This window comes from Amblyraja radiata, chromosome 17, assembly GCF_010909765.2.
Source record: "Amblyraja radiata isolate CabotCenter1 chromosome 17, sAmbRad1.1.pri, whole genome shotgun sequence".
NCBI lineage: Eukaryota > Metazoa > Chordata > Chondrichthyes > Rajiformes > Rajidae > Amblyraja > Amblyraja radiata.
Genome location: NC_045972.1, coordinates 31455729 through 31472725, shown reverse-complemented (window position 1 = coordinate 31472725; position 16997 = coordinate 31455729). Strand labels below are relative to the sequence as shown.

General features: G+C 46.2%; 1 protein-coding gene across 5 annotated transcripts in view; it reads left to right on the top strand.

Moving 5' to 3' along the window:
- The window catches only part of LOC116982681 (RNA-binding Raly-like protein), a 730325-nt gene that overhangs the window by 704339 nt on the left and 8989 nt on the right, over nucleotides 1-16997 (top strand). For 4 of the 5 annotated variants that reach the window (XM_033036031.1, XM_033036034.1, XM_033036032.1 and 1 more), the window contains 2 exons: nucleotides 1336-1526; nucleotides 6466-6533. In XM_033036031.1, coding sequence (XP_032891922.1) covers nucleotides 1336-1526; nucleotides 6466-6504 — 230 coding nt within the window. In that variant the 3' untranslated portion in view covers nucleotides 6505-6533. The remainder of the gene's footprint in view (nucleotides 1-1335; nucleotides 1527-6465; nucleotides 6534-16997) is intronic. The other variant, XM_033036033.1, reaches the window with a different exon arrangement.

Sequence of the window (16997 nt, the reverse complement as noted above, 5' to 3'; positions counted from 1 at the left end):
AGATGAGATTGCTGTTGGCTGAACAATGAAAACTGGCCAGACAGCACAGCTCTCCTTTGAAGTGGATCGTGGGAGTGCAGGCGGGGTCTTGTTTTATGTTTGCTTTGTTGCACTACAATCAGTGGGCTGCTTGTTACCAAAGATAGACACAAAATGCTGGAGTAACTCAGCGGGACAGGCAGCATCTCTGGAGAGAAGGAATGGGTGACGTTTCGAGTGGAGACCCTTCTCCAGACTGACGTCAGGGGGGAGGGAGATAGATAGATCTTCTTGCGTATGGCGTGCACAGCCTAAAGTTGTAGGACAACTTGTTCTATTTGATCTTATTTGATTGTGCACGCTGGGTTGATTTCGTTCGTCGAAACAGGGCGGACCACGTGAAGGTTGCAATCTTCCACCCCAGATAGATAGATAAGGACGCGTGAAGGTGTGAAAACAGGGCAAAGGGAATGGAGATCAAGGAAAATGTAGAATAGATCATTGTTAGCTGGGAGAAGGTAACAACAAAGCAAACAGAGATAATACAGTCGGAGACAGTATGACTAGTCGGAGAACTGGGAAGGGGGAGGGATGCACAGAGAGGGAAAGCAAGAGTTACTTGAAGTTAGAGAGGCCAATGTTCATACCGCTGGGGTGTAAGCAGCCCAAGAGAAAGATGACATGCTGTTCCTCCAATTTGCGCTGTGCCTCACTCTGACAATGGAGGAGGCCCAGGACAGAAAGATCAATGTGGGAATGGGAGGGGGAGTTAAAGTGTGCAGCAACTGGGAGATTAGATAGGTTTAGGCGGAGTGAGCGGAGGTGTTCTGCGAACGATGGCCGATCTCGCCAGTCTCGCCGATATACAGGACTGTTTTTTACCCACAGTTTATCATCTCCTTCACCTCATACCCAAATATACCAACAAAAAAAAAACAATTAACCAACGCTCCTTCACTACGATCCACGCCTCGTGTGTCTTCAACCCCCTTTTCAGTAATGAGGTGATGTTCCTTCTAATACCAAGCGACTGAATTCACATCAATGCATTGCTGTTCATTCATCATATCAAGATCATTCTGCATGTGTGGGCTTGGGTGCTCTGGTTTCCGCCCACATCCCAAAGACATAAGGATTGGTAGGCAGTTGGTCACTGTAAATTGCCCTAACTTTGTAGGTTAGTGAGAGATGAATGGAAAACTGTTCTCATGTTGCCTGATACCAGCATAGCTGGAGGTTTGAGAATGGAGTCATGGTGTGGTGTTGACGTTCACCTCAGGCTCACCGACGGGCCTGTGGGCCCTTCTCTGTCGACCAGGGACTGGAAATAAAACTGTAATGCCCGTCATTTTGCAGAGCCAAAGGCAGACATCACCGCGACACCAAAGCACAACTCGGGTGAAGAGATGGCTGACAATGCGGACGATGCCACAGCGGATGAGCAGACAGAGGGGGACACGGTGGATGGAGGAGAGCTGGAAGATGAGATCCTTGAGGAGGGCGAAGGAGTGGAGGATGATTTTGACGAGGAAGGCACAGATGAGCTGGTAAGTGTAGCCTGAGGTGGTACCAGTGTGGTGAAGGGATACTGGCACTCATCCTGTCACTGTATAGTTACTATTCTGTTTTATTTATTCATTCTCAGTGTCTGAATGTCAGTAACAAGGCCAACATCTATTACTCTTCTGTAATTGCCTTAAACAGATGGGTGGTGAGTTGCCCTCTTGAACAGCCACAGTCCCTCTGATGAAGGTGCTCTCACGATGCCTAAGGGGAGGAGTTATAGGAATTTGACCAAGGCAGTGAATGACTGGCATTACATTTTGCAGACAGGATGCTGTGTGATTTGGAGGGGAACCAGCAGGTGGTGGTGGTCCCTTGCAACTCCCATTATCCTTGGTGGGAAGGGTCTCCAGTTTGGGAGGTGCCATTGCAATGGGCTGATTGAGTTCACTTTGTTGACAGAAGAGTATGTAGGTGCTGCCATAGGGAGCGACAAGCAATCTGCTAGAGCAACTCAATGGGTCAAGCAGCTTCTGTAGAAAGGGTGGGTGTAAGGAATAGTCAACATTTCGATTGAAACGCTGAATCGGGACTGAGAGAGGAGGGAAGGGAGCCAATTTAAAGAGGTGAGAGGGAAGGTTGAGACGGGGACCAGCAGATGATAGTAAACCGTGGAGGGGTGAGGGATGACAGGTAAATGAGGCCAACTGGAGATGGGACTGGAGCTCGTAGACAGAGGCAGGTGGATGACAGAGAGAACCAGGTAAGAGTGAAGGTGGAGCTAAAAGGATGATAAGCAAGAACACAAAGGCTGAAAGTGCTGGAATCTGACGTGTGAGGAAGGTGCTCGTGTTGCAGATGGTACACCCTGCTGCCTTCGTGCACTGGTGGTGAAGGAATCGACTGTTGCCAAAAATTACCTCTCTGAAAACAGAGAAAAGAACTCCATAGATGGGTGGAGAATGGACTGTGTTAGAAGTGGGGAGAGAAGAGGATTGCAAAGAGGGTGGACTGCAGAGAGAATGGAGAGCAGCAGGGAACTGTGTTGAAGAGTAGCAATAGACAATAGCTGCAAGGTAGGTCATTCGGCCCTTTGAGCCAGCACCGCCATTCACTGTGATCATGGTTGATCATCCACAATCAGTACCCCGTTCCTGCCTTCTCCCCATATCCCTGACTCCGCTATCTTTAAGAGCTCTATCTAACTCTTGAAAGCACCCAGAGAATTAGCCTCCACTGCCTTCTGAGGCAGAGAATTCTACAAATTCACAACTCTCTGGGTGAAAACGTTTTTCCCCATCTCCGTTCTAAATGGCCTGCCCCTTATTCTTAAACTGTGGCCCCTGGTTCTGGACTTCCCTCAATATTGGAAACATGTTTCCTTCCTCTAGCGTGTCCAATCCCTTAATAATCTTATCTTTTTCAATAAGATCTCCTCTCATCCTTCTAAATTCCAGTGTATACAAGCCCAGTAGCTCTATTCTTTCAACATATGGCAGTCCTGCCATCCCGGGAATTAACCTCGTGAACCTACGCTGCACTCCCTCAATAGCAAGAATGTCCTTCCTCAAATTTGGAGACCACAACTGCACACAATACTCCAGGTGTGGTCTCACTAGGGCCCTATACGACTTTGCTCCTTTGCTCAACTCCTCTTGTTATGAAGGCCAACATGCCATGAGCTTTCTTCACTGCCTGCTGTACCTGCATGGAGTGGAGAGTGGATTGTACAGAGACTGGAGAGCGAGGAGACAGTATTGAAGGGTGGAGAGTGGACTATATAGAGAATGGAGAGCAGGGGGGTGGACTGTATAGGGAGGAACTGCAGGATTGACTGCAAATTCATATATTTCAAATACTAAGAGAAGCTCAATAACCAATGCTCTTATGACAAAAGAAATCGAGAAGGAAAAATGGAGTGGAAAACAAATGTCTTCAAATGTTTGTTTCTTTATCAAAGTTCCTTCAGACTCAGGAACATTTGGTGATCAAATTCTCTATCATTTCCAAACATTAGGCTGTCTAACCCGAAGCTGATGCTCCAGGTTCATTTGCTAACAAGCTTAATCTTTCTATTGCTCACATCCGTGCAGAACATGCACACACAGTTTCCCTGCATTATTAGATGCAATCAGTTGCAATGGAGTGTTCAATATCCCATTGTGGGTCACACACAATCAGTTCAGTTGGTGGAAGCTGCTGCGTGCAGAAGCTAGACGCCCAGATATGAGGAGCTGGGAGGGTTACGCTGACCAACACTATAGAATCGTGTAAATTTGGAACAGTTCCTGTAAGAAGCTATTGCGTGGGTTTTGCCTTACATCATGTCGCAGACAGCTGTTCTGGCAAGCTCTCGGCTCCCGCTGTTCCTGGCCATTATAGCGGAGGGTGAAATTGGCCATCGGATGCCTGTGAGGCTGAACGCATTTGTTCACAATTATAGCAAGTTGCCCTCGTCCCCAATAAAAGCAGAAAAGGCTGGAAATGCTCTTCACGTCAGGTGGCACTTGTGGAAGGAGAAATAAAGGTCGAATTTCGGCTTGGTGAAACTCTTCCAACCATGAATCTTCAACTTGAAAAGTAAATTGTTTCTCTTTACACTGGCACTACCATTTCCAGCATTTTCTGTTTTTGTTTCATATTTCCAGTCAAGGTAGTTTTTGATTTTTAATAACTGACCCCCCCCCCCCCCCCCCCCCATCTCCCGTCTTTGCAGCCCCTCGCTCCAAGCATTCAGAGGCATTAAGCTTTCAGAGTTGCCTTCAAGTGGGTACCAACAATCAGCCATCCTTTGCATTCCCACCAACAATCCTTCCCACTGACTGAAAATAGAAACATAGAAAATAGGTGCAGGAGTAGGCCATTCGGCCCTTCGAGCTTGCACCACCATTCAATATGATCATGACTGATCATCCAACTCAATATCCTGTACCTGCCTTCTCTCCATACCCCCTGATCCCTTTAGCCACAAGGGCCACATCTAACTCCCTCTTAAATATAGCCAATGAACTGGCCTCAACTACCTTCTGTGGCAGAGAATTCCACAGATTCACTACTCTCTGTGTGAAAAAATGTTTTCCTCATCTCGGTCCTAAAAGACTTCCCCCTTATTCTTAAACTGTGACCCCTTGTTCTGGAATTCCCCAACATCGGGAACGTAATGTGTCAGCCTTGTCACTGAATCAGAGACTTAGAAACATAGAAAGATGGGTGCAGGAAGAGGCCATTCAGCCCTTCGAGCCAGCACCGCCATTCAACATGAATGTGGCTGATCATCGAAAATCAGTACCTCGTTCCTGCTTTTTCCCATTATCCCTTGATTCCTTTAGCCCTAAGAACTAATTCTAACTCTCTCTTGAAAACATCCAGTGAATTGGCCTCCACTGCCTTCTGTGGCAGAGAATTCCACAGATTCATAACTCTCTGGGTGAAAAAGTTTTTCCTCATCTCAGTCCTAAATGGCCTTACCCATTCTTAAACTGTGACTTGAGTGTTCAGGTCCTGTGGAGCGCCCATACTTGTATTCGGATTGACTGCTGCACTTCCTGCATTTTCACAGCGACTATATGCGATTCCAACGCACACAAGAACGTGCGGTATAAATTCCTTCTTCAATTCCTGTGAGTCACGCCTTCTGCATATTATTTATCAATTAAGGTTAGGCCTTGTAAATTGTTACATCCACCCCCGTCAATATCAAGGCCAGTCAGGGGAGAACCTTGCTATAGTTAGCAAGAGTCAGCATCAACTTGGGGCAAGCGCTGTGCGCACTATGTTACCAACTGCTTGCATCAATTTGCCCATCACAGAACCATTATTGAAGCCCCCTCGGTCTTTGGAGTGTCCGTGCATTCTCTGTCGCTCTTACAGGGGAGCAGAGATAAGTGCTAGACGGGAGAGTGCTGTGTGAGGGGTGGATGGCATCCTCCCACTGTTGGGCTAATTTAAATCCTGCAAGACCAGTGGTAAATGACTTACATGTTGAGCACTGTGAATCAGTATGAGCACTGCATATCAGCCACGTTTAAAAGGTATTTAATAGTGGGCCCATCTCCGCCTGTGATGGTTCTCCAGCGATTTAAATGTTAGGCCATAAGCTCTCTTGCGCATAGACAGTTGTCTCTCGCAGCCCTGGGCTATTAAGCTGAGCTTTCATCATTAGAGCAATTTGAAGAGGAAATTGTTTTTCGTGGATGATGAGAAGTAGGGGACATAAAATATTGCATGAGCTAAAAATTAAATATCTCGTTTCCCCTGAGTGAGACTCATTCTAATTGCTGTTTTATTTCTTTAGTCGATGTTTAAGTGTTATATTTAGCAAGTGCTTCACGTGCGACTGCTGGTTTAGTTGACTTCTTCCCTGCAGGCACTGGTACGTTCTGCAGGTGTCATTACCTCTCCAAAGCCTGCACTCTGCAGGCCCTCAGCTTCTTGACCACTCAGCAGGGCAGGGTGGCAAGGGGCGGTCGAGAAGAAAGAAGCTGAAGACAGAGCCACCTGGCAGATCCCCTGGGTATTACTGAGCAAATCAGAGAGAATTGCTCATTGGCTTCTTCTGGCCAAGTTCTCCCACGTTCTCCCTGTGACCGCATGGGCCTCCCCCCCAGGTTTGTCTGCCTTCCTCCCATGTCCCAAAGACGTGCCAGCTAGAAGGTGAATTGACCGGAGTAAATTGGCCCACGGTGTGAGTGGGTGACAGGATAATTGGGGAGAGAATGAGGTACAGGGAAATAAATAATTGGATTGATGGGAATGCGCTCAGAGCCAGCAAAGACTTGATGGGCAGGATGGCCTTATAAGTGGTAAGTAAAGAGTAGTACTATATTTCACCTCTGAGTCACTACCCCTCTCACATCAGCGTTGTGTGGTTTGAGGCAAAGCTCCAGATTTGGGCTCCAAGTGCATGTGTCCTTGCAGAGACTTCCTGTGCATTAACTGTGCTCTTTCTCCCCCAATCCTCCCCTCGTCTTTTCTTTCTTCTAGATGAATAACCATACTCCGGATACACCCGACACACAATAGAAACAGACCTTGTGAGCAGCAGGGTTCAGGTTCGTTATTTTCCTAAAGCTGGTCTACATGCTATTTGAGGAGTGGTGGGGGAGGGGGGGGGGGGGGGGATGGGGGGTTAGTGTACAACTTGAAGTTTCCTGCCTGTGTTCCCTGACCAGAGATCGATGGTGCAATCAGCATCACTGTACATGGACAAGAACATTAAGCCACCGACTACAGCTGGGAGCTTCCAGTGGCACGGTGAAAGACAAATTTCACTTAGTTGTTGCTTCAGCACTGATGCTGGCAACTGGGACGGCCTTGGTTCAGCACTCTCATGGCAAGGCAGGGGTTGCCTTGCCGAGATATCAATCGCAAAGTGCTGTTTACGTCAGTGGCTGCCAGCAGCTTCCTCGGCACCCCCTGCTACTGCCTCACCCGCAGTAGCTTAGATTGTCAATCAGGTGGGCCCCGTGCTACTCTGAAACCAGCACAAGATGCCCGTAAGTCCTCCCAGTGGAGGTGGACAGCTGTCTGAGTTGCCAACATTGGAATGAGGAGTCAAAAACCAGAACATAGATACAAAATGCTGGAGTAACTCAAGTTCAAGTTCAAGTGAGTAACAGGCAGCATCTCTGGATAGAAGGAATGGGTCAAAACCAGGCTTCTCTCAGGTGTAAACACCATAACACCAATGTGCGGCATGGTGGTGCAACAGTAGAGTTGCTGCCTTGTAGCGCCAGAGCCTCGGCTTTGATCCAGACTACAGGCGCTTGTCTGTACAGAGTTTGCACGTTCTACCTGTGACCGCGTGGGTTTTCTCCAGGATTATTGGTTTCCTCCCACACTCCCAAGACGTGTAGGTTTGTGTGTTAATTGGCTTGGTATAAATGTAAATTGTCCCTAGTGTGTGTAGAATAGCGTCAGAGTGCGGGAATCGCTGGTCAGCGCGGACTCGGTGGACCGAAGGACCTGTTTCACGCTGTATCTCGAAACTAAAACTAAACTGAACATAGACCCTTTTCCAATTTCACTGCTCTCTGGGTGACAGTACTAGTACTTATTTTACATTTTAACCCTTCCGAGTCAATTATTGCCTCCTTTTCCCACCTCCACCCACCCCCCCCCCCCCCCCACAATCTCTCTCCACCTAATGTGCTACCCCTGGCAGACGCCCCTCTCTCCTAAATTGCTGCCCTCTTTCTGACACAACCATTGCCCCCTCAATCCTACCCACCTCCGCAAGCCTCTATCTTCTAACCTCACCCAGGTTAGGATAAATACCCACAACTTTACGGCACGATCTCTGCCACTAATCGCCATGGGGCAATTGTATTGAATTTGGGGGAACCTCTGATGCTAATGATCCCAATGGTGCTGTTTTGAGGGAGAGAGAGAGAGGGACAATCATTTGAGCCCCTGAGCTGCGTTTGTCTAACATTTTATGCCCATGGTTTTCCAGACATTGACCTCATTTCTGCTCTGTGGGATCTTACCATGTCACAGCCAATTTGTGCGTTATGGATGTTGAATGCACACGATTGCCTGCGAAATACTGCAGAATTTAAGGCTGCTATATAAATGCAGCCGCCCTCTCCTTAAAATGGTTGTGAGTGCCTGAATGGTCCTGCTAGTGGCAAATCTACGCACCTGATGAGACACTGGAGACTTTGGAACACCAGCAAGGAGTTCTGTCGCCTCAGGATAGTCACTTGCCGTGGTCTTTGACAGTTGATGTCCCAGAGGCTGATTGTGGATTAATTGCTAAAGTCTGGCATGACCTCAGCAGGGGTGGGGGGAGTGTTTTTCAGGGGTGATATACTGCATGGTGTTATTACTCTGTCCTAGTGTTGGCAGTGTTAAGTCACAGGTCCTCACGAACCCGGGTGGATCTGCGATTTATCTCACTGTCCTATGACCCTGCTTTAAATCTGATGGATAGAGTGATAGGGGAGTCTTCACAGTTGGGTGGCCATGTGAGTGATGGGAAAGTGAGCCTGTTGTCAGCTGGATATAGACCAACACAACAAACTCACCACTCACTCAGTACTAATTGGCATCAGAGGCAGCTGGTGGGGAAATAAGAGCAGTGCAGTGGTGCAAGAGGAAGCTCTCTTACAAAGCTGTGTCTTAGGCAAGTAAGTGAACATTTACTCTGTATCTAAACCTTCTTCATCTATCCTGAAGTGTATGATGGAAGAGTGTAGAGGGGGCTTTCCCTGTATTTGACCTGTACTCCACGTGTCCTGGAGGTTTTGAATGGAGTTGCGTAGAGGAAGCTTTATTGCACATCAAACTCATTTTGTGTTTATGCCGAGTGCTTAATGGAACAATATAGGGGAAGCCATATTTTGCATCACGTTGCACCTGCCCTGATGTTCGCAACAGGTTCCTAGAATAGCTTGAATGTAAGATTTTACAAAATGAGGAAACCCTCAATGATGTGAGCCTGGAACTTCTCGGAGACTCGCCACAACGTATGCCTTGCCCGCCATTCAATATCTGATCTTGGCCTCAGTCCCACTTTCCTGCCCGTTCTCCAGATACCCCTATCGATCATGAATCTATCACCTTGAATATGTCATCCCCTCAGCTCTCTGGTGTAAAGAATCACAAAGATTCACAGCTCCCTGAAAGGAAAGATTCCTTTTCATCTCCATTTTAAATGGGTGACTCCTTTAATCTGAAGCCGTACACCCTTATATGATCCTCTCAATAGGATCTCAATATCAGCCTTTAGGATCAGATCCATTTCAATTGAATCACCTTCAATCCTTCCAAACTCCAATGAGTGTAGGGCCAACCTGCTCAATTATTCCTCATAAGACAATCCCTTCATCCCAGCAATCAATCCTGTGAGCCTTGTCTTGTCCACTTCCTCAATTAAGTAGAGCTAAACTGTGTTCACTGCTCCAAATGTTGGTCTCACTAACATCCTATGTCAATGTAGCAGGAGCCACAGACCAAGAAAACAGTCCCTTCGATCCACGGTGAAGGTATGTAAAGGATAGAATTGGTGAAGGGAGTCATTGGGTGGAGCAAGAGATGGAAAGGCTGTTTGAATGGAATGATCAGAGGATTAGGAACCAAAAAATCTGCAGATGCTCGAAACCTGAAAATAAAACAGCAAATGCCATAAACACTCAGCGGGTCAGGCAGCACGTGTGGAAAGAGGAACAGCGTGTTTCAGGTTAAAACGGGCTTCAGTGTGAGTATGTAGCTCCTTAATTAAGAAATAATGAAATTGTTGAGTCCTCTTGGTGTGATTTCAGTAACATCCTGTACCATTACAGCAAAACGTACCATTATATTGCATTCCCCTCACAGCAAGAGCCGACAATCAACTCATCGTCCTAAATCTTGCTACTTTTTGTGTACTACAGGGGAGTTGCAGAGTGGGTCAACAATTGTTTCCATCTTTGACTCCCCTTGTCTTCAACCTGAAATTTCATCTGTGCCACAGAGGTTGCCTGACCAACCGGGTTTTTCCAATGTTTTCTATTATGTCAAGAGGGTTGGAACCTGGAGGGGGTGGGGTCTCAATGGAGGCATTGCGGGGCAGTGGTGGGGAGGGGAGGGGATGTGTTGGTGTAGGGCAGGAGAAAGCCAGGAGAACACAAGGTAGGTGAAGCTTCCTATAGCAAGCTATGCTGGGAAGACCAGCAAGGGTCACTGCCAGGTCAGCTCAGTCCAGGTTCCCGACGGTGCTACAGAAGGAATATTGAGCAGAGAGTGACATCATTTCAAGAAACCCTGAAGCAGAATCACATTAATCGCACAGGGATAGCTCGTGCCCTGTCAGATTTATGGAGAGATGCACTTCATTCTCGAAATTGATTTCCAATTGTACAGCTAAAATAAGCAGTGCCTTGCAATTGAATTTCTCGACTGTTACATTTCGATGAATTTCACAAAATCTCCATGGAAATTTAAGCTTTATGCACGATAAAACCAGGAATAAATCTGCCGAGCAAAAAAACAAAGTGCTGGAGGAGCTCAGTGTTGCATCTATGGAGGGTAATGGACAGAAGATGTTTCAGGTTGGGAACTTCCTTCAGACTGATGGAGTGGGGCGCAAAGCTCTAAGAGAGGTGGGGGTCGGGCAGACCCTGGCAAAAGATAGGTGGGTTTTGCTTGGTAGATGGATGGAGTAAGTGACAAAGACTGGGGATGAAAAAGAGACGAAATGTTGTCACTTAAGCAAGACATGCAGGAGGGAAATGGTAAGCCAGGGGGGAGAGATATGGGCAGAAGTGGACAAGAGGAGGGGAAAGGGGGGGATTAAAGGGAAATGGGAGACTCGGGGTTGGAAAGAGTAGGAGATGAGCATTCATTCATCGGTCATGAGCCTGTCCACAGATGTTAGTGGTGGTGAACCTGTGAAATTCATTGCTAAGTCATTGGGTATTTTTAAGGTGGTGATTGGCAGATTCTTGATTGGTAATGGTGTCAAGGGTTATGGGGAGAAGGCAGGAGAATGGGGTTGAACGGGAAAGATAGATGCCATGATTGAATGGCGGAGTACTCGATGGGGCAAATGGCCTCCTGTGACTTATGAACTTATGTTGCCTGAGATCCCCCACCACTTCGATTTTTGCTAAAGATTCAACCTCTGCGGTCAATATGTCTGCATTCTCATGCTTCACACTGGTGAAGAATGGCAAGGTTCCCTCCCTTCACCTGACCTCCAACTACATGATGGGACTGCGCTGAAATAATTCCGGTGTGGAATTCTCTTTGCTCCCTGTGGTTCCCGATCAAATATGCAAGAGTGGCAGCGAGTGGCCTGGTTACTCGTCCTGCAGCAATGAAATAAAGTGGCACTGCCAGAAATAAACCAGCACCTCACCACTCCCCAGCCCTTTACAGTGACAGAACCACTCATTTGAAATTGGTTCACGTCTCAATTTAAGTAAATGCCACTTAGAGACGTATAATTTTACTGCACAGAAACTGTCCCTTCGGCCCACCATGTCCAGGCTGACCTTTTGCCAATCAACACAAATCTCATTTTCCCACATTAGGTCCGTATCCTTTATGCATTTGCTATTTACGCATCTGTCTTAAGTGCCTCTTTAACATAGTAATTGTATCTGAGGCTGAATTTATAGATATAGCTCTTAGGGCTAACAGAATCAGTGGATATGGGGAGGCAGCAGGAACCAGGTACTGATTTTGGATGATCAGCCATGATAATATTGCATGGTGGTGTTAGCTCGAAGGGCCAAATGTCCTACTCCTACACCTATTTTCCATGTTTCTATGTATCTAATTCTAACATTTCCTCTGGCTGTGCTTTCCAGATATCAACCACTTTGTGTGTAAATAAATGCTTATCCCTCAGATCCCCTTTAAAACTCCTTCCGTTAAACCGATGCCCCCTTCTTTTTGATACACGTTTTTTTGTCAAAGGAAAAATATTCTATCCAATTGTTACATAGAATATTTATGATCTATGCCTTTTATTATCCTATATATTTATATCTGACTTTCCTTCAGTCTCCTTTGCTCCTGGGAAAACAAGCCCAGCTAATCCAATCTCTCCGCTTAACTAAAATCTTCCAAACCAGGCAACATCCTGACAAATCTCATCTGCACTATCTTCAACACAATCATGCTCTTCCTATGGTCTGCAGTGTAGTGACCTGAACTGCTTACAGTAATCTGTGCAATCTAAACAGTGCTTTGATATTTTTCTCTCTCCTGAGACTGGAGATGATATTAGAAACATAGAAAACAGGTGCAGGAGGAGGCCATTTGGCCATTATGATCATGGCTGATCACCCACAATCAGTAACCGTGCCTGCCTTCTCCCCATATCCCATGATTCCGTTAGCCCCTAGTGCTCAATCTAACTCTTTTAAATTAATCCAGTGAATTGGCCTCTACTGCCTACTGCGGCAGAGAATTCCACAAATTCACAACTCTCTGGGTGAAAAAGTTTTTACTCATCTCCGTTTTAAATGGCTTCCCTTTATTCTTAGATTGTGGCCCCTGGTTCTGGATTCCCCCAACATTGAGTACATTTTTCCTGCATCTAGCTTGTCCAGTCCTTTTATAAGTTTATATGTTTCTATAAGATATCCTCTCATCCTTCTAAATGCCAGTGAATACAAGCCCAGTCTTTCCAATCTTTCCTTGTATGACAGTCTCGCTATCCCGGGGATTAACCTCATGAACCTACGCTGCACTGCCTCAATAGCAAGGATGTCCTTCCTCAAATTAGGAGACCAAAACTGCACACAATACTCCAGATGTGGTCTCACCAGAGCCCAATACAACTGCAGAAGAACATCTTTACTCCTATACTCAAGTCCTCTTGTTGTGAAGGCCAACCTGTCCCTAGTCACCCGGCAACCTCCTAGCATCCTCTTCGCAGTTCAAACTGCCACCCAGCCTTGTGTCATCTGCAAATTTGCTTGTGTTAATTTTAATTCCATCATCTAAATCATTAATATATATTGTAAATAGTTGTGGCCCTAGCACCGAGTCTCGCGGCACTCCACTCGCCACTGCCTGCCATTCTGACAGGGACCCGTTTATTCATACTCTTTGTTTCCTGTCTGCCAACCAACTTAAGATTTAAGTTTCTCCAATTGACCTTTATAGAATAAGGCTTCAAATTGTTTATCTTGTAAAGGCATCAATATGTAAAGAGTGTTTTAAATTTAACAATGCATACGAATATTAATGATGCAATCCAAAATAAGTGTGTCTATTTTCCATCTCTGTATGATTGCTCAGGTCCCTGTGGACTTTGAATAAATGGTTTAGTGAATAGTTTTGAAAAGATAATAACTTTCTATTTCCTGTAATACAATAGATGTCATGAAGTTATTGATGGAATATCACCAGCAAGATAAATTGCCCCCTTCAATGGTTCAGTGAGGGAGGCCTTGTGCTATGTTGTGTTGCCCTTCCTCCTCAGATAGCCTAAACCAAACTGCTAGAAGTGGCCTGTGGGACCATTTTAGTGCAGTAAACGGGCGAAGAATAGGATTGGAGGAATGGGGGGGAGGGGAGGGGAAGGGGGGTTATACAAAGAATGCAAAGACTGGATTAGAAAAGGTTTTGTGAGTAGAGTAAAAGGCCTGTCCCACCAGCACGCTTGAGCCATACGACCTCGCGGGGCCGGTCCCACTTCGATCGCTGGAGCCGTATGGAGTTGTGCAGGGCTGGTCCGGACATCGCACGGGGCTCCGAAAAACTGACACTGTCCAAAAATCACGCGCGGCAACGGCCTGTCGGCCCGCAACCGCATTGAGGCCGTACGCAGCGCCTCAACAGGCGTACGCAGCGTCTCGGTGCCGTATGTAGCGTCTTGACGCCATACTTAGCATCTTGATGGCGTACGCCTATCGCGTGGCGTTGCGCGATTACGTCACCGCCCGGTGTGCCGTTGCGTGCTGACATAACCGCCCGACGCCGTGCGACGTCCAAATTCAGTCGGCCCGCCTCCTGCCCAGCTGATAGGTGAGTATGATGTCGGGACCAGCTCCAGATGGCTCCGCGGTTGGAAGTGGGCCGGCCACGCGAGGCCGTACGCCTCAAGCCACCACGTTTGGTCGCGCTCGCCACATGCAGTCGCATGCTGGTGGGACAGGCCCTTAAGGGTGATAAATATGTGCTGGAGGCACGTTAGTTGGAATGAGAGCCAAAGTAAACACTCTGCATACAAATGCATGGAGTATTAGCAACAGTAAGCATTGACAAAGACAAATCCTATGTTAGTCCCCATAGCAAGAGGATTTGAATGTAGGAGCAAGAATTTCTTGCTATAATTATAGAGAATCTTGGTGAAACGCATTTGGAACATTTTGTGTAGTTTTAAGAAGGAATATTCTCATCGCAGAGTCTTCTCAAGAGGGCAATTTATTACAGGAATTCTCTGCCCTCGAGGGTGGTAAAGGTCAGATCACTGGGCATGTTTAAGGTGGAAATGGTAACATGTTTAAGAGCTCAAGCAATTGAGGATCATGGGGAACTGGCACACAAGAGGAGTTGAGGCCAACATAGATCAGCCATATTGAATGGCGGAGAGAAGCTGAGAGATCTGCTCCTGCTCCTATTTGCTTGTGTTCTTGTGCAATAATGCGAAGGTTGACTAAGGTAACTCCTGGAATGGCAGTGCAGTTGTATGGGGAAAAGTTGGGTCAACCTTGAGTCATAGGGTTAAATAGCATGGAAAGATGACCTTCGGCCCAAATTGTTCATGTCGACCAAGTTGGCATTCTGGACAGGTATCACTTCGTGCATTTGGCCCATATCCCTCTAAACGCATCTTACCCATATACCTGTTGAAATGGCACGTCACTGGTTAGAACAATGAGAGGGGCTGTAATTGAGGAGATCCAACTTGAGCTAACAGCATTTTGATAGATCTAGACAGACTAAGCAGGGAGGACATTTTTTCCTGGCTGGACTAAGTAGAAGATGGGGGTCACCGGTTACATGGTATAGATTTATGACTGAGATGAGGAGAGACTTCTTCACTCAGAAAGAGGTGAGCCTATGGAACTCACAACCACATATGCCTGTGGAGGCTGAGTTGCTGAATAATGTTAAGCAGATTGATAAATTCCCAGATGCAAAAGATTAGGGAGAGTACAGGAATGTGTTATAATAATGGATAAATCTACTGCTGACTTTGAACATTTTCATTGTAACTAGAACAGTTTTAAACTGCATCACCTGATCCTGCGCTCTGGCAATTTTACCCTTGCACTGTTCGTTTTACTTCCATAAGGCCTTAATGGACTTGCGTATATAATGACTTGGTTTGACTGGATAACACGCAAGCAAAGCTTTTCAATATATCTTGGAACACTTGACAGTAATAAACCAACACCAATAACAAACACTGAACATAATGAGAGACCTCAGAAAGAGATGAACCTGTGAAACTCTCAATCACATACGGCTATAAAGACCGAGCTGCTGAATAAATTTAAGCAGATTGATAAATTCCCAAATGCAGGTTTAAGGAGAGTACAGGAATGTGATATTGTAATAGATAATCAGCCATGATTGCATTCAAGGGCAAAATAGTCTCAAATGGCCTGCCCTTTTTTTTTTGTATTATCTTTATTTCTATGAAGAGGTAGTCAACTGCAGGTACATATGTAAATTGGCCAGCGTGCCTTGGTAGCCATATCTGAGATAAGGAAGGATATCGAAGGGGGAGGAGTAGTCTTCCTGATCAAGGACAAAACAACTCCAGGATATAAGAAGGAAGGAAGGAAGGCGTATGAATAGAATTAAGAACCTAGAAAGCATTTAGTTCTCAAAATCCCTTCGGGTAGCAATTGCTAAGCGGTAGACTGCATTAATTCAGTAATTGGCCAAGCATGCAGTGAAGGCAATGTAGTATTAATGGGGAATTTCACTTCCAAATAGATGAGGATCTGCTCATGTTAGGAAATGCACAAGACCTGGATCCATCAAGAAAGCAGATTCAAAAAGATAAGTAACAATTGAAGCATTAGATTTAATTAGCTGCCTGTTAGTGTGATTTCATTTATTGAAAAGTAAGTCTAGTGCAATGGTGAAAAAGGAAGAAGTGCAGAACAGTTACTAACATTCCAGGTTTAATTAAGGATTTCTCTGGGATCACTCAGTCAACTCACTAAATTGATCAATGGATAATATGGTAGGGCAAGAAGAGTAGGAGACATCGTGACATTGGGCCTGCTCTGCCTAAGGGTCCAGTACCTAGAAACTAGGCCAGTGTGTGCATTTGTTTATGGCATGATTTAGAAATGCTTTGCACGTGGTTGGATTATGCTAACCATCTCATTCTCAGGGTCAAATATAGATCATCGGGGATTGGCTCTGGCACTTCCAGGTGTGATGCATGTAGGTCTGATGTTTGTCTGGCATCAGACAGGTATCTACTGATGCTACCCAGCAAGCTGTGGCCATTTCCATGCAAACTGCCAGATAAAGGCGTGACCTGCCACTCCTCGGGGATTTGCCTACCTGACCCATTTCTATATGCTCCACTTTGGCCCATGCACGTCACTGTGAATGGTCAAGGTATCTCTGCACTGTGTGTCTCAGCACAGGAGGTTCCCATCACTAGCTCTTTGATGAGCCTGTAACTAATCGTAACTCGCGGGTTACTGGCACAGGGACCCAGGTGCACCGCTCCTCCCCATTTCCCCTCATCTTCAGGGGCAGCTTTTTATCCCCCTGCCCTGTGGCTACCATAGAGAGTGTACATGCTTCTCAGCGGTCATTGCAGAAGTATCACAGCAACAGTGTGCACTGTCGGCAAGGAGCACCCAGGTAGACGTACAGGTGCAAATAGCCCCAAAGATTATTTCACTGGATTTTTTCACCAAGGCAGGACAGCACATTGGGGCAGTTGCTGGAGCCATTATCTCACAGCTCCAGCAATCTGGGTTCAATCTTGACCTGTGTTGTCTATGTGGCGTGTGCATGTTTTCTCTGTAACCATAGTTAGACTTCTTCTGGGGGATGTGTTTTCCTCTTACATCCTAAAGACGTGTGGGTAGGTGGGT